Raw genomic sequence first — 24,783 nt, forward strand, 5'->3', positions numbered from 1 at the left:
ACGTGTATTAATTGGGTTTGACAGATGATATATATCCCTCTTTAATTATTTTATTGTATGCATGCTTGTGTCTGGCTAACCGTGAAGTAGAGAAAAAGAAAATTAAGGACCCCCTACTAATAACTTGGTTGTGGTATAAAAGGAGTCACGATTTATGCAGACAGATGTGACGTCGACACCTGTATAATGTGTTTTTTTTCAGCCTTTTCAGAAAATGCGTATCAAGGATATGGTGAAAAATCCACAGTACCTAATCAATCCGCAAGATAATGGGTAGAAGTCTGACCTATATATATCCACAAAATGGATATGCACAATCAATCTACCGACTACCTAACTGATTTGATGATAGTTGAATTAAAAGCCCTATTTTTTTTAGGTAAACAAAATATTATTGTATTTATTCTGTTCATTCATAGACTTTTAAAGGCAAAATGAAATATTTAGGTTACCGTGATACTTCCTCCGTTTTAGATCATTGGTTGTTTTGGATTTGGTCAAAATCAAACTATTTCAAGTTTGATTAAGTTTATAACCAAATATAGTAATATTTACAATACTAAATTAGTTTCATTAAATCAATAATGAAATATATTTTTATAATATATTTGTCTTGAGTTGAAAATATTATATTTTTTTTCTATAAACACTGGTCAAACTTAAAGTAATTTAACTTTAACCAAAAGTCAAAACGACTTAAAATCTGAAATGGAGGGAGTATGTCCGTGCATCCCGATGATGTTTTTCCTATGGATGAAAAGGGGAAACACGAGGAGTAGCTAAACTGTTAATCATCGAAACTGACTTTTTTTTAAAAGAAAAAAGAAAAAGACATTGCAGAAACCGCAGACTATGTTGAACACCGAAAAGGAAGGAATTTTTTCTGTACTTTCCCCTTAAAAAAAGAAAAAGAAAAGAAGAAAAGGAAGCAAAGTGAACCTAACTAAGGACATGCATGATTCCAGGGTGAATAAAGAAATCAGTTCGAAATTTCGAATGTATATCGAGTACAACATGCTGATGAATTTGACACCGGCCCCTGCCAAGGCCAGCTGCAAAACAAACCAACAAATTCATTCAAACCAGAGCGATTTGTTGCTCACGAAGACTTCAAGCAGAATAAACGATCTTGCGTGCTTGCAGCAGCAGCACGCAGGCTTTGCGTGGATAACGATGGCCCATTATTAATTCATTGTACGATTGGGCCGGAACGGTTTCGACGGTTGTGCGGCCCATCTTCGATACGGAGAGGCGAATCTGTGGGCCGGACGGCTCCTCCTCCTGGTTTGGCACCGGCGGCTGGAATAAGTTCATCTTAGGTCCCTTACTTGTCAACGAATCCGATTTTCATCCATCAACAAAAAAAAAAAAAGATACAATGGGTCCCTCAACTGTTAAACCAGTGTAAAATAAGTCTTAAGACGGTTTGGATGACGGTTTTAGCTGATGTGGCGCCTACGTGGCTAATTTGACTCGGTCTTCATCTGACGTGGCACATCAAGCAAAATTTAACAATTTAAAAAATAAAACAAAATACGTTGGTCCACATGTCAGTAAAATAATAATAATAATAAGATTAAAAAATAGGAGGACCCATATATTAGTGGACCCCACTTGCTCCACCTCATCCACCCTCTTTTCTGTATCCTATCCTCTCTTACTCTCATGCGAAGCGGCGGGACGGCGGCGGGCCACAACAGGCGGAGCGGCGGCAATCCGCCGCCGGCACCGATCTCCATAACAGAGGTGTGCGTCCTCCTCCTCTTCGAACCCGTCGCCATCTTCGTGGTCTTCGGCGACCGCGATGGTGGGGAAGCGGGTGGGGAAATGGGAGCTCTCCCGCCACTGCTCATGGTGACGACGCCATCGAGGTCGGAGGATGGCGGGAACGGGGGCGGGGGCCACAATGGTGAGGTGCGCGTCATCCTCCTCCTCGAACCTGTCGCCATCGTTGTCGTCGTCATCTTTGGCGGTGACAGGAGAGGAAGCAAAGGGAGAAGTTGGTCGGCTGCCGCAACACCTCTTGCCGTCGACCTTGCGGGGGCGGGAGAGGAGACGCGAGTGGCGGCCGGTGGGAGAGGAGCTACGGGCAGCAGCCAGCGGGAGAGAAGCGGCGCACAGTGGCCGGTGGCCGGTGGCCGGCGGGAGAAGAGCGACGCGCGGGCTCCGGCCGACGGGAGGGGAGGAGCCGTGGGAGGCAGCCACTTATCCCTCTCCTTTCCCTCCCAGATCCCACGAGTTCTATTTTTTTTCTGGATCGAATTGCCATGTAACCACCATGTTACTGCCACGTCAGATGAAGACTGAGTCAAATTAGTCACGTACGTGCAACGTCATCTAAACCGTCTTATGACTTATTTTGCACCATTTTTTCTATTGAAGGACGAAAATCAGATTCCTTCACAAGTTAAGGGGCCATAGATGAACTTATTCCCGGCGGCTGCAGCCGCGTGTGGCGCCCGCTCCAAGGAGGAGATGCCGGGAGACGTCACGTGATGTCACGCGCGGTCCACGAGCGAATCACCCATGATGGCGCCCACACCCGATAAGGAGGAATCCGAATCCATACTTGCCCGCCCTGCCCTTTTTTCTTCTCCCTCGCGCCGCGCGACAAACACCGCCGTATTTATGTGCGCGCCGCGCCGCGCGGGAAGCAGCACAGCACAGCACACATCTCGTCCAGTCCATCCATGGCGAGCCTGAGCGTGCCGCCGGTGCCGACGGACCCGCGGCGCGACGCGATCGACCTCCACAGGGCGTTCAAGGGGTTCGGCTGCGACGCCACGGCGGTGACCGCCATCCTCGCCCACCGCGACGCCTCCCAGCGCGCCCTAATCCGGCGCCACTACGCGGCGGTCTACCACCAGGACCTCCTCCACCGCCTCGCCGCCGAGCTCTCGGGCCACCACAAGCGCGCCGTCCTGCTCTGGGTGCTCGACCCGGCGTCCCGCGACGCCGCCGTCCTCCACCAGGCGCTCAACGGCGACGTCACCGACATGAGGGCGGCCACCGAGGTGGTGTGCTCCAGGACGCCGTCGCAGCTGCTCGTGGTGAGGCAGGCCTACCTCGCCAGGTTCGGCGGCGGCGGCGGCGGCGGCCTCGAGCACGACGTCGCCGTCAGGGCGTCCGGCGACCACCAGAGGCTGCTTCTGGCGTACCTGCGCTCGCCGCGGTACGAGGGGCCCGAGGTGGTCGACATGGCGGCGGCGGCGCGCGACGCCAGGGAGCTGTACAGGGCCGGCGAGAGGCGGCTCGGCACCGACGAGAGGACGTTCATCCGCGTCTTCTCCGAGCGCAGCGCCGCCCACATGGCGGCCGTCGCCGCCGCGTACCACCACATGTACGACCGCTCCCTCGAGAAGGTGATCTACCGATCATGCACAGCAGCATATGCTTTGGCTTTGGTTTTCTCTCTCTCTGAATTTAATGGAGGACGCGTACGTGCGCACATACACCACTACACACGGATTCATTTGACGCATGGCGCTTCATACAAGACACGTATGTGCACGCACACCACTACACAAGGATTGAGAAACGCAGAGGGGTCTTCCGGCCAGCTCCACAAGATGGTGGGTTGGCTGGATTCAAAACCTCACTCCTATTTATTTGATATTAGGTCATTCCTTAATATTCGCGTTTTTTTACTACACAAGAACTCATATGATGCACGTCGCATTACATACACAGTATTGATCTATGAGTACGTCCCTTTAACGTAAGGCCAGATAGATATAGTTTAGAGGCAAAATTCTAACCTCGTTAAAATACTATTGAAAATGCACGCGCATATATAATATTTATGGAAACCAAGATTTGGTTTGTGTTTTAATTTCTTTTTGGAACAAAATTTTTGTGTGCGTTTAATTGTCAGGCTGTGAAGAGTGAAACTTCAGGGAACTTTGGGTTTGGCCTGCTGACAATCCTCAGGTGCGCCGAGAGCCCGGCCAAGTACTTCGCCAAGGTATATATATAACAACCCGGAGCCCCGTTTTCTGAATTATGTTTAAATTAAACTCATCAGTACACGTTTCTGTAAAATCAAAGGAACTGTTAAAATTCATGTGAAATGAATCTCGATCATCCCGAATTCATTTGTTAGGTGCTCCACGAGGCGATGAAGGGGCTGGGCACCAACGACACGACGCTGATCAGGGTGGTGACGACGAGGGCGGAGGTGGACATGCAGTACATCAAGGCGGAGTACCACCGGAGCTACAAGCGCTCGCTCGCCGACGCCGTCCACTCCGAGACCTCCGGCAACTACCGCACCTTCCTCCTCTCCCTCATCGGCCGCGACCGCTAACGTCGATTGGTTTCGGTCTCTTTGAGCGTGTGTTAAGGGACGCATTTGTTCCATAGCGCACAAACATGGCAATTATTTATGTGCGTGTGTAGTGGTGTGTTCGAACGTTCGTTTTTCGTGTAATAAAAAAAATTGAGTTTGCTGTCTTGTGATGCTGCTGCTGTTCTTGCATTGCCTCTGCTCTGCATTCCATTTCAGAAACATTCATGTATATACGTGTGTATTATTTGGTCATATGTGTGTCTAAGTAATTTGATGATGATAAACTGATAATCGGCATCTTGCGTGTGATGAGATTTCCCTGTAATATATGGTGCATCGATGCTTGTATTATTTGCCCCTAGATGCTAGTATTGTTGATGGCTATTCAATCCATGTTTGCAAAAACTTTCAAGCAGTCATGGAGAACGAACAAGTGCTTTGCAGCACAGCTTATTCCATATACCAACTACGGTGCCAAATCATACAAACTAGAGAGGTTTCAGAGAGTGCCTCACACTAAAAAGTACCAATATACAGAGAGATCATCCATAGCTGTACTCTGCTACAATGCATGTTCTATACACTCCCAAAAACTAGACAAGCCGTAATTCACATAGAGGCATAGACAACAGCACATAACTCGTAGACGATATGGCAGCCACATAGCTCACAACCGAATCACAGATCGCCTCAGTCGATAGGCTTCTGCTTTGCATGGCGAGAAGCAGAGTATGACTGGATAGCCGAATTTGTCACGCCGATCGAGTGCTTCGTGAGGTCCATGCTCTTCCTTGCAGCAAACCAAATCATCCAAAAGAATCCAAGCCAACCTGCAGCAGCCAGGACATTAGTACAGGTGATGCAGACAGCTTGTTAATTAAGAGGTAATAATCTATTGCCATGTCCTGGCAAAGAATAGATCCGAAAAGAGCAGCCTCATGCAGAGAAGCTGCTTTGTCAAAAACAATAGCCCCCTTTTAGGGAAGGAATCCAATATGTGTTCACATTTCTAGATCTGCAGCATCACAATCTTCATAGATTTTGAAGCATTCAACCATTCACCATCAATAGCTAGTTTTGCTAAAGTAGTATTGCTAAAGTAGTACCTAATTGTTATGTCACTTTATTCCCGCTTATCGCAATCCACCCGTGTTCGTGTCTATGTTTCTCTTATTCTCCAGAAGCAAAAAGGTGCAAGATAGTGCCGTGGTGATTGATGTCTACCATTCCAAAAGTTAAGAAGGAGTTGGCAACATATTCTACACCACCGGTCAAAAATACATTGCTTTTGGTAAAGTGTTGTATGGGAGTTGATTCTTAAAACCAAACATGTAAATCATTGCTAAGTGGATGTAATTTGATCTCATGCTACATATTCACTCTAAAATATACGATTCAACGTTCCATGGTTGTGGGCATAACTTTCTAGTACGTCACGTGTGCTAATGCGCCTGAGATTTACTAAAGCAGAAATTATTACACAGCCCCTTCACTAGAACTAGTTAACAGACTTTTCACCCATGGAATTCACTCTGTACACATTATAAGGGGATCTAACATGAAACATAATAGAGGTTAAGATGCCTCCAGATGGCACTCCTAGCTAATTAGAGAACACTATCAAGTGCATTAATGACCCACCAAAATTACGTAGCATTACTATAAACAGTTCACTTATTGGCTTGAGTAAGTTAACGTGAAAAAAAAACTTCAAGTTGAAAAACTTGCTTCACAATTATAATTTACTCTAACAAATTAAGAGAACCAGTGGATGTAAATAACATGTGGTTCCTCTTAATTGCTGAGCAATTTATTACAAATAATTTCGTTGGATGCCAAGGGAAGCCCATAGGCAAACCAGTGGCCACTATCAAACTCACACATGCTAAATTACTGTGTTGACATTGTGTTAGTACAAGATTGTGCCCAGTCAGACGTGTCTTCCTAGTACCAGTTCCCTTCTTTCAGCAAAAAATGCCTCTATTGTTACTTATCATGCTCTACGTCAGGAGCACCTAATGTTTATTTGGAAAAGAATAGGCAAACTTGGACTGTCTAGTCACTCTTCTCTCCCCTAAAGCAGCAGCCACTGGCTAGCTGTTATCTTGGCGGTGCTTACCCAATAACATGTTAGTACATTACAAAATGACTAAGTGAACTGAAGACAGAATGTTTTAAATACTTTTTCTCACTGGACTTATTGGGACAGGATAGTTAATAATGACATATTTATATTTATAGTATTAATAAACATGACCAACCAGATATGTTAAAGTGGTATGGGCAACAAAGGATAACTGTGTTAATGTTGCAAAACATGATATATTGGTGGCTATTAATGTGCTAACAGAAGATGTATGATTACAGATTAGATTAACTAACACACCTAAAAACTAGTTTGTAAATATGGACACCTCTAAGGGATTTTATGGTTTTCATGACAGAAAGAGAGAGTAAGTTTGTACCAGTAGCAATCATGACGCCGACAATTGCTGAGATGACTGTGGCGGAAATGACAAAAACAGCAACTGATACTACTCCAATATACACTGCAACCAAGCAAGCAAAGAACATAGCCAGGAATCCTCCAGCAGCTGCCAGCGACATCAGGACGGAAACAACAACAGCATTGGTGGTTGCAACCAGCAGGAAGAACATGAAGATTAGAAGGCCAGTCAATGCAATAAGTGTGATCGTTCCAACCTGCCACACCAGGAACAGATGAAATGAGGGTAGCTTAACTTAAAATACATTTCACATATTCTTAAACTAAATGGCAAAAGTAAAAGATGATCCAATCAAATAAGGAAATGGCAAATTCAGCAAATGAGTTCATGCCCACATCCCACAGCAATACACTTCTGCAGTTACTGAACACAAAAAGAAAGCATGATCATCAAATTATCAACCATTCAATGAACACACCTCAAGTAGAGCCATTTGAAATTACATTGTTTATCCATACAAGATAAATCAGATTGATTACGCTGATGCATGCTAGCCATGTGATCCAATGAATTTAACTGTAAATAGAGATCACACATCCTTCTCTGGATAGTGAAAACATACCCTATCATACCTGCTAACCGACCAGCGGCAGTAATCTATGACGTGTTTTCTGTAAAATATGGTACAATTCATCCCATCCTTCCTTATTACACTACAGATTACAGAATTCTGTAACACATTGAAACTTAAATGAAGAAATGTAAGAACATTGTGGCCATTAGAGCTTGATAATCGAATGGTCACATGCTCACACGGCAACAAATCAAGTCCCTAATGACAGCATGTATCAGTTAAAACTGTATTTACTTAATAACAAAGGAGACAAGCCACAAATTAAAGACATGGAAATCACTTCGCGCGCATCTCTATGGGGATTAGTCAAAGGAAATGCAAAAGAAGGATCCAGAAGGCGTCCAAGCCGAGAGGGGAAAGGGAAGTGGGGGCGGCGCGCGGCCGGTGAGGTGGGGCTCGCTCACCGAGATGACGAGGATGGCGCGGAGGCCGCTGCCCCTTCTGGTCCACTCGAGCAGGTCCCGCGCCGAGTTCCTCGACGCCTCGCGCAGCCGCGGGGCGGTCTCGCAGGACGCCGCCCTGATCCTCCGCAGCAGCGGCTCCCCTCCGCCGCCGCCGCCGCCCTGCGAGCAGACGCCGTCGACGAAGCTGCGGAGCACGCCGGGGAGCGTGTCCTCCACCTCCACCGGTCGGCCGCCGCCACCGGAGGCCTCGCCGTTGGGGGCCTTGGCGCTTGCGGCCGCCGCGTCGGATTCCTCCATACCTGGGCTGCAGCCGGCGGCGGGGACTCGTCGGCGGCGAGGGAAACGGATGGGGGATAGGGGCGAGGAGGTGCTGGCGACTACTACTACTACTCCTAGATTTAAGAGGGGTTCGGTGACACGTGTCCCTTCTGACCGGGACCACTGACACGTGGCTTCATGTGAATCTGGTGGACCCACCTGTCAGTGGCTATGCGTCGGCCGAAAACCGAAAGCCGACGTGGACGGATCAGGATCACACGCCTCAAGTTATGAATGTTTTTTTTCTTTTTTTTCTTTGAAAGAATGATTCGTTTGACAAATTTTGATGGAAACACGATAGCTGATTTGGTGTGTCCACGTTGGAGACAGTGTGTTTGTGGATGAGGAATTTGTCGCAGTTCCGTGCTAGAATTTCGATTATGTTTATACTTATCTGCACGGTATCTACACGATAGTTAGTGATTTGAAATAAAATATTTTAGAGCAACTGTTGTAAAATTCATTATGATGAAAAAACATAAAATTAACTTTAAAATTAAATTTTAATATTTAAATGGTAGCTTATAAGCATAAGTGAAATGATGGGTTGTAAATATCTAGATTATGACATTTTACCACACAAAATCGTGGTGGCAACTTCCGATTGTTTCAAACTCTAGCGTCTCTATCACGTGATACTGTGATATAAAGCGATGAGCAAACGTGTTTTTGCAACGTAGACATGATGCTTGATCGAACTACCACGTACTAGTCTACAACGTAGCCACGTAAAACTGCATGTTGTGATTTTCCTCCCTTTTTTTTTGCAAAATATAGCGAATTATATGTGCAAATTAGTTGGAAGCACAAATAATATTGTTGTGCATGTTGCATGACAATTCTTTGTTGCGCATGTTGCTTCCCTAACATTCGCGTCTCCTTTTTAGTAGTGCGAGCTAAACGAAAACTAAAAGACAGATCATATGTGGGCAATTAAGAGCATTGAGTGTCTTTAAGACTACCTCATATTAGTGTTGCCTTAGGCTCAGTTCGTTTGTCTAGGTTCCCAACCTCTCTTTCTCGATTTTCGCGTGCACGTTTTTCAAACTACTATTTCGGTGTGTTTTTTACAAAATTTTTCTATACGAAAGTTGTTTTAAAAAAAACATATTGTTCCTTTTTGAAAAAAAAATTAGCTAATACTTAATTAATTATGTACTAATGGATCGCTCTGTTTTCCGTGTAAGAGGCAAGCGTTCCAAACCTGCCCTCTAGAATGCAACCTAAGATGTCTTCCTGTGTAAATTGTTATATTTTTCGCATGTGGTCGTTTTAATTAGTAATTTGGAATCATGCCATTATAATTTTGTAAAGTTTAAGATATGCCATCGATATCTCAATGACATGTAGGACCTACATGAGTCAATGATGTGGGTCAGGATGGCATATCTCAAATTTTGCAAAATTATAATGGCATGGTTCCAATTTTCCCTTTTAATTAAGACATTTCTTATGCTAATTTGTTTACACACGCAACCATCGACCCCTCTCTCTCTAGCAAAATTAATGTAGATGGTTTTCTTTCAGCATCACATGTCACTATTAGAAAAAATGATTTCCTACAATATAACACATAATTTTTTTAGGCAGACCTTATTTTCGACTATGATTGTTTGCTTGTATAGTTGTGTGAAGAGAGGTCTATTGGCTGGCCGCCTGGGAACATAAGTCCCAGGCTTCCAACTCCCTCTCCTCTCCTCTTTCTCTCTCACATCTCCTCAGTTCGGCGATGAGGGCGGTGGTGGTGGGGAGGGGAGCAATGGCGGCGTTCCATAGCCGTGGCACAAAGTTTGGTGGCAGCAGTGGCGGGATCCGAAGATAGCAACGCATGGGGGCGGCGGATCCGTGGAAGGCGACGTGTCGGAACGGCGGATCCGGCGACGGCAAGAGTGGGGGCGGCGCCGGATCCGGCGAGGGTGACACGCGGGGGTGGATAATCCAGTGATGGCGAGGTGAGGGCGCACCCTCCTCGCGCTGCTCGTGGTCGTTTTTCTCGTCGTCATGGCGGAGAAAGCTGACTTCCGGATCGGCTCCTCGATGGCGACGGTGGCATCCTCCCTGCGATGATGACCACCACCACGACATCCAACTGATGTTTCTTTTTTTTTTTTGGGGGGGGGACTTCCAACTTTCTGTGAAAAATATGGATGTGGATTTGAATGTGAACTTCCACTTCTTTGTAGAACTTCCACCACGGATGTGTGTTTCAATGTGAATTTGCATGCTATGAATAACAAATTGCTTCTTTTTTTTGCACCGAATTCTTTTGCGGACAGTCCTCTTAATGGGTCCATTTGTGAAAATTGACTTTTGCAGGCATACCTATGATCGCCTTGTGAAAATGAATTTTGGCAGTTGCATAAATTGTTTTTATGGTGGTGTGTAGATTACAATTTACATATTAATGTTTGACCAACGTCTGACAATTCGTCTTATTTAAAAAAAATTATGTAATTATCATTTAGTTTATTGTGACTTGATTTATCATCAAATATTTTTTAAGCATGACATAAATATTTTTAATATTTGCATAAAAATTTTGAATAAGACAAATGATCAAACGTTGGTCAAAAGTCAATGGCGTCATACGTTAAAATACGGATGGAGTATATCATAACCTGCAGCTGTGAGTAGGAATACAAATCAGCGTGTCATTGAACTAAGCATTTTTTTTTACTTGTGTACACTACAAGTACATTCAAGCAAAGTGATGAGAAAAAAAGAACAAACATACAATGAGCATCAGTTGCTTCGGCAACAGATAATTATCTCATTATAATGAGAAACCTAGACCTATTTCTTCATCTTTCAAAAGCTTGGCATGATCCACACGGGCGCCGGCCAGTTGAACCACCGTTGAGGAGAGACTATCTCATCGGAGCTATCACTGCCCAAACTATCCCGACGAGCACCTTTAGAGTCGTACATATTAGAAACTATTAAGTGTGGCGGAAGGGGCGGCCGCTGAGCTACGCCACGTCGGATAGCTACAGTGCACAGGATGGATTTTTTTCGAAAAAGCCCTCCGGTTTATTTGTAATTCGGTGTAGGTCTCTCGGAACAGTACCGCTGAGACGATATTTTACGTTGTGACTCTTCGAAAAGCAAGATATTCCATGCAAAGGAGAGAAAAACCGAGAATCAGGACTGCGCTCTAAAATGTTGAATCCGAGGGGTTTTTTCGAAAAAAATACGCCCACTAACCCACCCACCACCAAAACCCTAGCCGCCGCCGCCCAATCCCTCTCCCTCTGCCCGCTCTCTCCCTCTCCCTCTCCCACGCCGTCACCGGGCGCCGCCGCCTCCGCCTCCCCCTTGCGCCGTCCCCATTGCCGACCGCCGCGCCTCCGCCTCCCCCTGGCGCCGCCGCCTCGGCCCCCGCCGCCGTCGCCGCCTCCCCATCGCCGGCCATCTCTGCCTCCCGCCATCCCCATCGTCGGCCGCCTCCCCCCTCGCGCCATCACCGTCACCGAGTGCACCCGTCTCTTCCTCCGCCACCGCTGTCGTCGTCGCCGAGCGCCGTCGGTGCCACCTCCGCCTCGCTCCGCCGCTGCTGCCGTCGCCGAGCACTGCCGCAGCATCGTCGTCCACTGCCGCCGCCATCGCCGAGCGTCGCCGCTGCGTCCTTCGCCGCCATCACCAACGGCCGCTGCTCCGCCCTCCGTTGCCGCTGCCATAGAAGAAACGGCAGTGGTGACAGAACCGACATCTTCGGCTTCTCCAGTTTCCTTCCACCTCTTCCCCTCACCTCCTCGCCGCCTTCGGAAGCCCTAGCGAAGCGACTGACGCGAGCGCTGAGGCGGCGGCAGAGGAGGAGGAGGAGCGAGCACCATGGCGGAGGACGACTACAACGACATGGATATGGGGTTCGCCTCTCCCCCACCCTCCCTCGCTCGCTTCCGCCGTTACAATTTCGCACCAACCTAGGGTTTGCTGGTGTCACCGATCGCGTTCGGGGGCGTGGGCGGAGAGGGGGGGTTAGAAGGGAGCCCGGTATCTTCGTGGGTGGGTTGCGGGAACGTTGATTGGTAGGGGCGATTCGTGGGGGGAGCTCTCCTTTCTCAAGGGAGGGCTCTGCCTCTACCTGCTGGGTTGGTGGCAGTACGGAGTTTTTCTTTAGGCGAATATTTCGTCTATTGTGAGATGGATGGGTCTTTGAGCTTGATTGACACATCGTTCTTCTCTCTCTTTCTCAAATCATGTCCCATTCTGATGTTTGGCTGCTGATCGGGTGACTTCATTGATTCTTCGGTAAATCCCATGCTTGATTGCTTGTGTGCTTGTTAAAAGGTGGATTTTTTCTTAGTCTTTAATGGGATTGCTAAATGGTGCAGCTGTTGCCAGGTTTGTCAGCAATCAGGTTTCATACAGAATGTAAGAAACTATGCCGATTTCTGGGTGACCAGGTGTCCAGGTGTCCATGAATTATGTGGGGTTTGAGCATTCCTAGCCATTAGATGGACTCTTGAGTTTAGCTCACCCAGCATCCTTCTGGAATGAGAATGCACATTATGATATATGTTTGTTGGGATAAGATGATGATGTTTCTTGGCTTAAGTATAATCCACATCTTTTGTATCAATTAAGGATTGGTCCCAGCTATTTTAATTAATGGCTCAAAAAAAATGGAGTTGTTTTCAAGGTGCTGGTTGCTTTTTAGAGTTAGCTTTTTCAACGTATATGATGACCAATATAGAACTGAGGAAGTATAGTTTTAAGTTCATGTCTAGCTTGATGAGGCATTGTAGATATGTTGCATGAAAAATGCCTATCTTTGCTTATTGTTATGTTCTTTTTTTTTGGTTATGCTTAGCATAATTTATTATATATAGCTGCAGAATCATTTTAGTATTTTATGGATTTATTTATGAACTAAAGATGCCTTTCCTTTTCTTATAGGTACGAGGATGAGCCCCCAGAACCTGAGATTGAGGTACAGAGCTGCTGCTTTGTTATTTATTTCTGGACTTTACTTTATCAGGAAGAGCTATGTGGCTTATTTACCTTTTCTGAACTGGAAGGAGCTGAGGAAGAGCCTGAGAATAACAATGAGGATGCTGTGGATGACGTGGTTGGGGCTGAAGATGACAGGGAGCAAGAAAAGACGGCTCGCCCATGGAAAACATCAAAGTATATGACAAAATACGAGCGTGCACGCATCCTTAGTACACGTGCCTTGCAGATAAGGTATGCTTTTATAAAATGTAATCTGTATATCATCAATTAAGTTAATTAATCATATCAATTAAGTAAAATTCGAGCTTATCTATTGTTATGCAGCATGAATGCTCCTGTTATGGTCGAGCTTGAAGGGGGGACTTATCCACTTGAGGTAAACTCCTGATTTCAGTTTTCATAGCAGTGATGGAGGCGGCTTTGATAAGGTTTCCGGGATGGACTCCTGTAAATATGTGCACTACACGCCTGAGCAGGTGGAGGCGCTTGAGCGGGTGTATACCGATTGCCCCAAGCCAACCTCCGCGCGCAGGCAACAACTGCTGTGTGAGTGCCCGATACTTGCTAACATTGAGCCGAAGCAGATCAAGGTCTGGTTCCAGAATAGAGGGAATGATAATAGAATTGAATCTTTCTCCGTTTGTTCTCTGTGACAAAAACTTGCTATGGCAGTTTTCCCTGTTCTCTGTGACAAAAACACTTGTTATGGCAGTTTTAGGTACCCAGGTAACCCTCAAGGTACTCCTGCACTGTCACGTCTGTCTCCCCCCGACACTCTGCCTGATCCCCCAACTGTGAGAAGGTCAGTCAACGTTCACGCCGCTGAGTCTGCATCTACATCATTTTGTGGCATGTATAGAAAGCGTCAGATGCGTCTCAGGAGGTAGATTCTCAGGAAAATCATGAAACTGTGATGAGAGCAAGGTTATCATTCTTTCTATATAGTATCTGTTAGATTGCCATATTTACCTTTGTCTGATGAACTCATCATCCTCACCTTTAATATCTTATAAATTGAGTTGAGTTGGTGTTAGCATGTTGACACGTCTAATAGGGTGCAGCTATGTGTTCATGAAATTACTATGCTTTGGGAGATAACTACCATCCTTCCAATGGTTTCAATGCATTTTTATCATAGAATGATTCACATAAGAGGATAAATCAATGTTCTACAGAGTTTAGTAACAATGGTTTATCGAAAAGTACATGATTTATGTCATAATTGTGCAGAGCCTTAAGTTTCTTGGTGGCACTTAAAGCCTCAAATTTGTTAGCTTCATTTTAGGTTTTGGGCTAGATGATCTGAACCCTTAACTGCCTTCTTATCAGAGATACCATATGCATACATACATACATACATCAAGAACGGATAGTCCCCATGTATCGTAGCGACTGGATGTTTCATCAATGCTATTTATAATTTTTTTACCACAATTTACCAGGAACGGTTAGTCATAAAGAACATAAAAATGATCATCACTGTGGTAACGTATGCTACTATGCTATACTAATCCTCAGTTCCTCACTTATGAATCGTAGGAACTTACTGCACAACTAGGTAGCTCACTGACATAAAGAGATATTTATATTATTTTGTTTTTTATGATGAATACAGGTAGCTGCACATCATAATGGACATGGCACGAGCCATGAGAATCACACACAAGAAAGTGAGTCATCTGTTGAGCAGGTATAATTTAGCTTCATTATTATAAAGTACTAAGAATTCTACTGCTACATATCACCTTAAGTATATATATAGGTAGCTGCACATCATAATTGGGTTTGTATGTCAGCATGATCCTGAAAGCCAAGACGACATCAGCATAAAAGCCACACCTGCTGATGAATCACCACCGGAGGAGACATCTGCAGCACCTACTAAAGAGCAGGTGACTTAATAGCTGCTTGCATCTGAGTCATTTTTGGGCCCTTTCGATAGATGTTTTCCCTGTTCTTTAGAGGCAATAGTAGAGATAAACTTGATTATATTAATAATAGGCATATTTCTTCCAGGGATTGGACCTGTTCCAAAAAAGTATTGTGCATTTCTCTCTATTATAACTCAAATACTGATATCCTGCATACCCTCTTTAAATATATAACTTTGTACTGTTTGGTAACCTTCCTTGTAAACATTCCTCCAATAGTCCAATCTAACAGCCCTCAAATCCAATTGGCTGTTGTGAGTTGAGCTACATGATGGAATATGAGCCACTCATCTGCATATTAATGAAGGGGCAATTTCGTTCTTGCCCCTACTTCGATGTCCAATATTGATTTTGCCCCAGTTTTTTAGGTTTTCGTTTTTGTCCCTACTTTTTTTTAAACTAAACAGTCGTTTGCCCCTATTCTGTTAATTCTTGTTAACGGTGTTAAATGTGGGGGTAAAAAGGACAAGTATAACCTTATATATTTTCCGGTACTTTTGTACACCACATTCAAATTTGACCCAAATTTTGGCAAACTTTCACAAATTTTTGACAAATTAAATTACTGCTATAGTATGGCATCAATAGATTTGTATTTTGATTATGTCAAAAGTACGGGAAAATATCTAAGGGTATACTTCTCTTTTTACCCTCCACATTTAACACCGTTAGCAAGAATTAATGGAACATGGGCAAACAGATGATTCATTTCAAAAAAGTAGGGGTAAAAACGAAAATCCTAAAAAACAGTGGCAAAATCAATATTAGCACCAAAGTAAGGGCAAGAACGAAATTGTCCCATTAATATGATAGTTACCGAAATCTAATTTTGTAATGTTTTTACCTATTCTTTGGTATGTGACTGTTTTGGTGTCCCATGAACCGGTACTACCGTAGCAAATTTGCCATGTTACAGTGTTTGAAACATTCAAGCAAACCGTGTGTGTAGTATGTTGCGCGCTGAAAATTAAGTAAGTATAAAAAATATTAGTTTCATACTCGTCCTCAATGGCATCAATAAACAAAAATGACAACGAATTGTTAGAGTTTGTGTCGAATATGTATACATAGTCGGTTACAGTTTAGGACTTGGAGTTGTAATAGGTATTAGGAGTAGAGTAAGAGTCGGACTCTATCTTAGGATCTCTCATAAATAGAGGGACGTGCCTGTTGTAACCGCATGACGACAATGGTGACTTAGCATAGCGAGAGGGAGCGGCTGCCGGCGGCGACCGGTTGTGAGTCGTTGTAACTCTGATACGCTGTAATATGCTGGATCGGGGAGGAGCGCCCATAATCAGTGCCCCGGAGATGTAGGCCTCGGCTGAACTCTTTTATCAAATATCGTGCCTCGGTGTCGTCGTCGTGTTTGGATCTCCTATGGCGTTTCTTCCGTGTTTGGTTTCCGATGTGATTTCGGGGCTGGTTTTCTAACAAGTGGTATCAGAGCCTGCGGGAGATTCATGGTAGAGGTGCGAGGGAGGTGCTCCACGCCGCGACGACCGCACAGGGTGTCTAGGGACGGACATGGACGCAAGGTGGAGCACGGCGGCGATCAACGGAATTTGATCGATGGAATCGGACACTTCAGGCGGCGGTTTGAACCGTTCGATGGCTGCAATCAACAGGGAGATGACCAGACGTGGTGCTCGGTTTGATGGCGGTAGAAACGATTGGCGATCTAATCGGTGGGTCGGACACTTCGGGCGGGTGGCTCGAACTTTCCGGTGAGCTACTCTCAACAGGGAGACGTGTGGCCACACGCTCGGGGTTGATTGAAGCTGGAGGAGATCGGCGTTCTCGATCAGTGGAATCGAACATTCTGGGCGGGGTGGCCTGGGCCTTTCGATGAGCTGCGTTCGACAGGGAGATGGCTAGACGTAGCACTCGGGTCGTTCGGTGGCTGAGAAGACGGCATGTGATTTGTCGGCTTCGGCTCGCGGCTAGATTGACGGGTTGTTAATCGGAAGTCGGAGCGGGTGGATCCGTGGTGCTGATGGAGTTGTGTTGATGACGAGGTGGTGCATGATGCTACAATGGTTTGTACAAGCGACTGGACTATTCACAGTTATAGGGATGGTTAGAAATCGGCGGTGTTAGTCATCGACGGAGTTGGCCGGAATATCTTGTGGGCAGTGCGGGAGATCGTAGTGTGTACGTGAGGCTGGTGGTCAGGAGAGACCATTGCGGGCCTGGATGTAGCGGGAGCATGCAAGAGATTGACTGTGTGTGCGGGCAGAGATGGACAGCGACTCGGACCATTGAGTCCTTCCGGAACTCGGTCTAGCACCGAAGCTAAGTCAGGGACCAAGTCTGACACAAGGAGGTGGTGGATATGGATTCGGTTTGCAGTCAAAATCGGATACAATGCCATAGTGATACGTCAGCAAGGAGGATATCCACGGGATTGCAAGATTGCAACCGTGCAAATTATCAAAGCAAAAAGAGATCGGAATTGGATTTCTTGGTGGCGATGATTTGCGGCGTCAGGCAGGCGGCAGGAACACGTGGCTTTGGTGCGGTCGGCGTGGAGGTGCTAGCGGAACTTGACGCAGGCTGTCTCCGGCGAGAGGGGATGGCGAGCTTACGGCTGCTACATGGTGGTTCGGTCAGATGGCTTGCACGTGAAGAAGCTGAGTAGGGCTGCATGCAACATTATTTTCGAGATGCATTGATTTGGCCAAGACAAGACTCATGCATACGTGGAGATGTTGGATGGCTGTTGATCGTAGCTATGCTTGTATACGCATTCAGCTGATCGTGCTGATCTTGTGGAGCCGCGGTAATATGCAAAGGGGATGGATGCATGTAGTATATTACGGGAGCAGAAACGTGTTAAAGTTTAAAGTGACTTGGCGGAGCAGCCATAGCTAACCAGAAAATCCCGGGCAACAGCGGGTGAAAATCGTTGAGGGCGTCAACGGGCTGTTTGACAGTACAAGATATATCCAGGATCTGCGGGGTGTGCATGATAGGGATATAGGGAATCTGCGTAAGGAGAAGAGTAAACGCTATGGTGGTAATTTCTTCGGGTGATTTATGGCAACAATGTATTTTCTCAAATTATCGCATATTCAGTCTACGGATGTGGGAAAGCGAGGATATTGGATTTATTAGCTCGGTTCATAAGACGATAAGGAAGAAAAGGTTCAGTTCTTCAAGTCTGGTGAGTTTGATTTATCTATTTGGTGATAACATCGGTTATCTGGCCATGGATTAGATCAAGTCAAACTTAAGATGGTAGATGAAGTTGAACATGGTCTTCGGGGAGTCTATGATGGGATAGCTAGGAAGAAATTCAATTTCGCTTGGCAAGACGACTGTGGTGATATGAGAGAAGGTGGAGCACTGTTGCAGGTGGAGTCAAGAGGGAGAAGTTGCAGGGATAGCGAAGTCTCTTGTTTATGGTGAGCCTGGTGGAGGCTTATCGGGGCAGCTCGGCGTGAGCGGCGAAATGATCAACTCAAGTCCGGGTGCATGGAGATTCGCGCATGGTACAAATTCAGGTTGGCGTGTCATATTCGCCAAGGTGGAGTTTGTTAGAGTTTGTGTCGAATATGTATTCGTAGTCGGTTACAGTTTAGGACTTGGAGTTGTAATAGGTATTAGGAGTAGAGTAAGAGTCGGACTCTATCCTAGGATCTCTCGTAAATAGAGGGACGTGCCTGTTGTAACCGCATGACGACAATGGCGACTTAGCATAGCGAGAGGGAGCGGCTGCCGGCGGTGACCGGCTGTGAGTCGTTGTAACTCTGATACGCTGTAATATGCTGGATCGGGGAGGAGCGCCCGTAATCAGTGCCCCGGAGATGTAGGCCTCGGCTGAACTCCGTTATCAAATATCGTGCCTCGGTGTCGTCGTCGTGTTTGGATCTCCTATGGCGTTTCTTCCGCGTTTGGTTTCCGATGTGATTTCGGGGCCGGTTTTCTAACACGAATCAATCTGGCATTGGATCTTAATACAATGGAATTTGAAATTGAAATTTTGCAGGTTTAGATAATTTTATGTGCACTGCATTCCTGTTTGTTTTTGGAAAAAGACCAAATGAAATCTCCTTTATGATACATGCAAATTAATTATATGTAGCAACTGTAGAGCAAATGATTTTAAATCTAACCAGAGGTGTCCAGATTAATTTGGTATGTCGTTATATGCCCCTTGGACATGAAAGATCGTATTGATCAAGTCTGATAATTTTCAAATCCCCACCATCTTCTGTTAGTAATTCTCACAAAAACAATAACTAAGTGTACAGGTTTATCTAAATCATATAGGTACAAGAAAGTGAATATTTCAATTTAGGTGGCATGGATTGATTAAGCTAAAAGCAGTAAAGCATGCAACTAATTCAAACTTAACATTATTATTAGGGACCCTTATTATTATTCCACTCACAGTAATGTATCTAAGAGAGCAATATATTTAGCTGGATTCAACGATATGTTATGAACATCAGCAACAGAAAGCGATTCAACGAAATGATAGATAAACATATTACTCACTGAGGCATGCATGCGTTCATTACTTGTGTAAAAGCTCGGTCATCTCCAGCTACTCAATGCTAAGCCGTTGTTGCTGATTCATCAGCTATGTGTACTCTCTCAACCGCTCAAGGCAGTAGCAAAAGGAGCAAGCGTGGAAGACCAGCGATTGCCAGATTGGCCTCACTATGGACCAGATCCGGTTTCTTCTAAGAGGAACTTTCTCTGCGACTGTAGACAGGTATTTTTGGCCTTTATATACATGCCACAAAATTATGTTTACTTTAATCATGAACTCAGTGCCATGTATGATTAGTTATATTGTTCAAATTATGCTTTCTAGAAGTTAAGCAAGGTGCTTTGAGAATATCTTCCGTCGAGGAAATTAAACTTAGGTGTACATATTAAATGATTGAACTGTTAATCTATAAGTTTCCGTTCCTATAGTTTGTTAGTTGCTACCATTTTTCTTGGTTTCTTCTATTCCTCAAATTGTCTATTTCCTATAAATTTCAATTCTCAGCAGTCACCATGTGACTGCATACCATTTCTATAGTAACATAGCCAACTATTTAATTTCAAATCAGCATCTAGCAACCATTCTTGATACCTAGAATTTATTTGCGATCATTCTATCTGTTCACTATATGGTGGGTTACTTCAGTATCATTTCTTCCATTTCCTTTCCTTTTTCGATTCTTTTGAGAACAATAAACTTGATTAGCGGCCTTTTTTTATTAAAGATGGGCATATATCTATATACCGTTTTGTGATTTATCATAAGAAAACTAATATGGCAACATCTCACTATCAATCTGATTTTTCCTTCATACATATTATAGGATGAAAACTTCACAGGAAGATCTCGACTGTTTTGCTATTATACCTAGAAAAAAATTACATATTATAGTAGTAGCTTGACTTATTGATTGCTTTGAAGAAAAAAACATGAAATTTTTCAGCAGGGCATCGCCGCATTGCCAATCATCTATCCTGATTGTTAGGCTAATGGTGGGGCATCAGGTATAGGTTCATCTTATTAGGTGCTCTCAGACCATATACGTTCTTTCATCCATTTTTGGTTCCAGTCATTGTTTTACACTTTTGATGCTAATAATGGTCACATATACCCATCTTCAACTCAAGCGATGAAAGATGTTTACTTTTGCATTGCTACTGTATTTTATTTAGCGTTTTCGACTAACAGAATATCATTTTCACAGTGAGTCAATTTGATTTACACACATTTTCTTTGCCTTAGTGTAGGAAAAAGTAAAGGATAATTATTAGTTAATTATCCTGTAAATTTCTTACCCTTCATGCTTAATTTCATATCAATCTAAATTCTAGAGTTCTTTTACTCTCACTGCATTCCCATGTAATAAACACAAATCTGTAGTATCGCGTTGTATCACTTGATATAACTATCCTCATTTTGAAATGGTGTACATGCTGGTTTTTGAATCTCAATAATTTGGGTTGCTTTTTCACAGGATTTTGTTGACCTTGCTGGAAGTGAACAAGCTGCACAAACACATGCAGTTGGCGCAAGACTGAAAGAAGGCTGCCATATAAATCGCAGCTTACTGACTCTTACTACTGTCATCAGGGAGCTAAGGTCTGATTTTCTTAAGAAGGAAAAAAAAAACTCTGGGTCTATTATCTCTTATCTGCACTAATCTTGAAAGTAGTTGCTGGGTTACCTCATTGCACTCATGGGTTAGTCTCATTTCTAATGTTATCAGACAATAGATCATTGGATCAGATGGATTACATCCTTCTCTACAATTTTAATGCTCTTAGCTGGTAGATCATTGAATGGTTAGTATGGTCAATTATGGGTTGTATGCTGATATGGTGTATATTTGTCTGCAGGATTTTTTTTCTTTCCTTTCCCTATTATCATTCTCTATGGTGAGGTATAGCTTTTTATTTGTATTTTACTCATTTAGGCCTTTTGCGATAGCTATCTTGATGGAATTATTGTAGTTTCCATAATTATATTCAGCTATTTGTCTTTTAAAACTGAAGCTATGAGCTTAGAATAGCATAGTATTTGTTGTCGAAAATAGAGATGATTTCCTATAGCCCACTATGGAGTGATGGCAGGATAGGTGTGGCTCTCTGTTTCTAACCCCAGTCGTCATTTATACTATTATGCGGTCTGTGTGCCAGCACTGTAGTTAGAAAGGACCACTCTTGCAAGGATATTTCTCCACTCTTGCAAGGACCACTCTTGAACGCCAACGGATTAAATTAAATTTTCATTTACTCGATTTTAATCGAACGGTGATTTACGGGTTTGCTTTGGATTGGCTAGATTGGGAAGAATGCTCTCGCAAACTGTATTATCAAATTTTCTGGGTTACCTACAGGAAAGCGAAGTGTGGGTTGTTCGTCACCCATAGGGTCATGCCAATTGCCAAGATTGATGTTGGGCGTTCGGTTTAGGCTCATGTTGTTAGTGTAAATGTGCCACACTGATAGAGATGCAGAAAGGGTTATTTTGTATAAATGGGAGTATGGGTTGGTCCTGTTGGACAGGGTTAGTACCATCAGAAAGGATTCTGGCAGTATGTCAATGTAGGTATCATTAAGTTATTTTGCTTTTGAAAGAGGAACCACCTGTCAGGGAAAAAAGACTGGTGCATGACAAGGGGAAAAAAGTAGTCGCAAAGAAAATTCGCAAACGAAGTTAGGTTTAGATGTAAAACCACAATTATGGTCTCTGGTTGACTTTACTAAAAAAGATGAGTGGTTTTGTTGTAAGAATGTTAACTGAGATTTTTCTATGTAATGCTTGAAGCAAGCACATACACACGTGTTGGCCGCTTACTGATATTTGAAGATGATAATTCTGGCATTCGCGTGGTGGAGTTGTGGTGAAATTAGAGAAAATGTTGATTGCTGGAATTGTGCAGAGAACAGCTTGTATAAACCTTCGGGATATGCAAGTGCATTTTCATTTTACAAACTTATGTAGCCAATGTAACACTGGTGCAATGGGTTTATTATTATTCTTTTTCGCAAATCTAAATACATAGTTATTTAAGGAAAAAAAACTATTGGGGCATGAGTTTCTTTTAGTGTAAAAAAGAAACTCTGGTTAAAAAACAACTTTTGAGGTTGAGTAAATGTGATTTAAATAAAAATTAGCTTGGCTGCATTTTCTTGTTAGATTGAAGTGTTTAATACTGAAGAAACTGAGCAGCCACAAGGAGGCTCCAATGGTATGATGTTTGTGTTATGCACTTATTTTTATCCTTCAATTTGCATGTGTTATTTTAGAGCTGAACTATTTTTCCTGTCGTACAGGTCAAATAAATCATGGCAAATACTCAACAAGGAGTCTCTCATCTAAAGAGTACTCGCAGCTAACTGGATTTAACTAATAATGATACCACTGTTGTTGGCATTGTATGTATATGTTGGCTTTGTATGTACATGTTTTTCAACAAGACAAGTACAAATTAGTGAATGATCCTTCATCTCTAGCCTTGTATAAATGTGTAATATATGAAATCTGCATGTTTCTCGTTACTGTAGCACAATTGTGTACAGGCGGCGCGCCAATGGCGCGCCCCATCATCTAGTACTCATCATCGTCGGTAAAATAGACGTGATTTGGCAGCAGGGCAGGGTAATCCTTGGTGGAAAGACAAAGGGTGCCATTATGCCCAATGAACAATGCCTCATCTTCCAAGGAATCGATAGGCACGACATCTTGGCTGTCGAAGTCAACCTTGTATACATGGAATCCAACCGTACGCAGTTCTTCCTCCTCGTCTTCTGGCAAATGCGTCAACCTCCAGACCTGCAATGACCAATATTTTAAATAGCGACCTAAGTCATTTAACAGTTAGCTTCTCAAACAGCTATAGCGGGCTAAATGGAGCTATAACGGCTAAATTGCGGATTGGGATTTGGTGACATTGCGCCGGTGACATTCCCCGTGACATTGAGTCACTGACGTGTGGGACCCACATGGGTCCAGGCATATGTGAGTCCTACATGTCAGTGACTCAATGTCACCGATTATAGCGAGAGATTTAAAACCCTGCCTGCAACACGTCCCCCGACGACGGCGTCCAGGCCATGTACGCGTGGTGCAGCGTGTACCCCAGCGTGTCGGTGAGAACCACCGTGCGCGTGGCGCGGGAATGGTGGATGTCGTAGCGGTGGATCCCGCCTAGGAGGTTCATGGCGTAGAAGGCGCCGTCGCGGTAGGCGATGTCGGAGTAGGGAGACCAGTAGTAGGAGGAGGTGGTGATCCAGTGCCACTGCTTGTCGTCCCCGACCCTCGCGAACGACGGCTGCTGGTAGACATGGTAGATGAGCAGCACGATGCAGCCGCCGCATCCATCTTCTCCTCCTTCGCCGCCGCCGCCGCCGCGGCGGCGTGACGACGACGACGACGGGTCGCACGACAGGATGGCCTTGATGTTGAGCAGGTCGCAGAGCTCGTCGGGCCGGTAGATGCCGGGAGCTCGGTACTCCCTCATGTCGCCGTCGTAGAAGGAGACTTCGTACCCGCGGAGGTCGCCGCCGTCGCCGGCGGCTTCGAGGATGGGCCTCACCTGCTCCAGCGTGGCGATGGGCGGCAGCTCGATCTGCTCGCGGGTGGCCGGGTTCAGGAGGTGCAGCTCCGAGCGGGCGTCGGCGGTGACCAGCCACCCGTGCGACGACCCCACGATGCTGCGCTCCGCGATCGGCGGGTCCGGGAGGGTCACCGTGTAGGGCCTCTCGTCGGCGAGGCAGTAGAGCTCGGCGGAGCGCGTGCTGCTGCCGCCATTGGCGGCGGCGGCGGCGGGGATGTACAGGAGGCAGGGGGTTCGAGGGAACGAGTAGACGCCACGGCGGCGGAGGTCGAGGGCGGGGGCGCGCCAGCACGTGCAGACGGCGGCGGTGCGGATGAAATCGGGGAGCTCGAGCTTGCAGAGGACGGTGTCTACCATGTCGGCCAGCAGGTCGGACCAGTCGCGGCCGGCTGCCGGCGGCGGCGGCGGCGGCGGCGGTAACTCCATTATTACGGAATTTGGATTGTGGCCGGCGGCGATGTAGCAGATCGCGCGGCCGATCCACTGATCTGTAGTGATTTCTCCAGCAATGGAATTGGAATTGGAATTGGTATATGAACAGGAGTACGAGTCGACCTACTCGGCTGTTTCGCCGGCGACGAAGGCGTGCGCGAGAAATTCGTGGGCTTTGTTCGGTACACGGGTCAAAAGGATCCAGGGCCTATACGGCCCAGCAATGAACAGGATTCGTGGGCTTTGGGGAATTGAATTGGGCCGAATTGAAGAGGCCGGTTGGGCCCAATATG

At 45.2% G+C, this 24,783-nt stretch overlaps 3 protein-coding genes and 1 long non-coding RNA gene across 5 annotated transcripts; 2 read left to right on the forward strand and 2 right to left on the reverse strand.

The window, feature by feature from the left end:
• The first annotated feature begins 2,585 nt into the window (after positions 1 to 2,585).
• LOC4345613 (annexin D5) lies at positions 2,586 to 4,579 on the forward strand. 2 transcript variants are annotated; one of them, XM_015795398.3, is made up of 3 exons: positions 2,586 to 3,362; positions 3,875 to 3,964; positions 4,103 to 4,453. In XM_015795398.3, exons 1-3 carry the CDS (start codon positions 2,691 to 2,693, stop codon positions 4,304 to 4,306), a joined length of 966 nt encoding a protein of 321 aa, XP_015650884.1. In that variant the 5' UTR covers positions 2,586 to 2,690; the 3' UTR covers positions 4,307 to 4,453. The 2 variants fall into 2 exon arrangements, with proteins under 2 accessions (XP_015650884.1, XP_066159423.1); XM_066303326.1 differs by having other exon boundaries at positions 2,589 to 3,572; positions 4,103 to 4,579.
• A 130-nt stretch (positions 4,580 to 4,709) lies between these two features.
• Positions 4,710 to 8,145, reverse strand: LOC4345614 (uncharacterized). The gene is made up of 3 exons (XM_026020002.2): positions 7,774 to 8,145; positions 6,754 to 6,991; positions 4,710 to 5,118 (listed from the first exon to the last, which is right to left on the reverse strand). Exons 1-3 carry the CDS (start codon positions 8,068 to 8,070, stop codon positions 4,979 to 4,981), a joined length of 675 nt encoding a protein of 224 aa, XP_025875787.2. The 5' UTR covers positions 8,071 to 8,145; the 3' UTR covers positions 4,710 to 4,978.
• Positions 8,146 to 13,553: 5,408 nt separating this feature from the next.
• LOC112936054 (uncharacterized) lies at positions 13,554 to 15,164 on the forward strand. Its single transcript, XR_010734698.1, has 3 exons — positions 13,554 to 13,849; positions 14,663 to 14,737; positions 14,844 to 15,164. It is a non-coding gene; the product is annotated as an uncharacterized lncRNA (long non-coding RNA).
• Positions 15,165 to 23,049: 7,885 nt separating this feature from the next.
• On the reverse strand, positions 23,050 to 24,484 carry LOC107277560 (F-box protein KIB4). Its single transcript, XM_066303660.1, has 2 exons — positions 23,531 to 24,484; positions 23,050 to 23,274 (listed from the first exon to the last, which is right to left on the reverse strand). Exons 1-2 carry the CDS (start codon positions 24,482 to 24,484, stop codon positions 23,050 to 23,052), a joined length of 1,179 nt encoding a protein of 392 aa, XP_066159757.1.
• Between the last annotated feature and the right edge of the window lie 299 nt (positions 24,485 to 24,783).

This window comes from Oryza sativa, chromosome 8, assembly GCF_034140825.1.
Source record: "Oryza sativa Japonica Group chromosome 8, ASM3414082v1".
In the NCBI taxonomy this organism is placed as follows: Eukaryota; Viridiplantae; Streptophyta; class Magnoliopsida; order Poales; family Poaceae; genus Oryza; species Oryza sativa.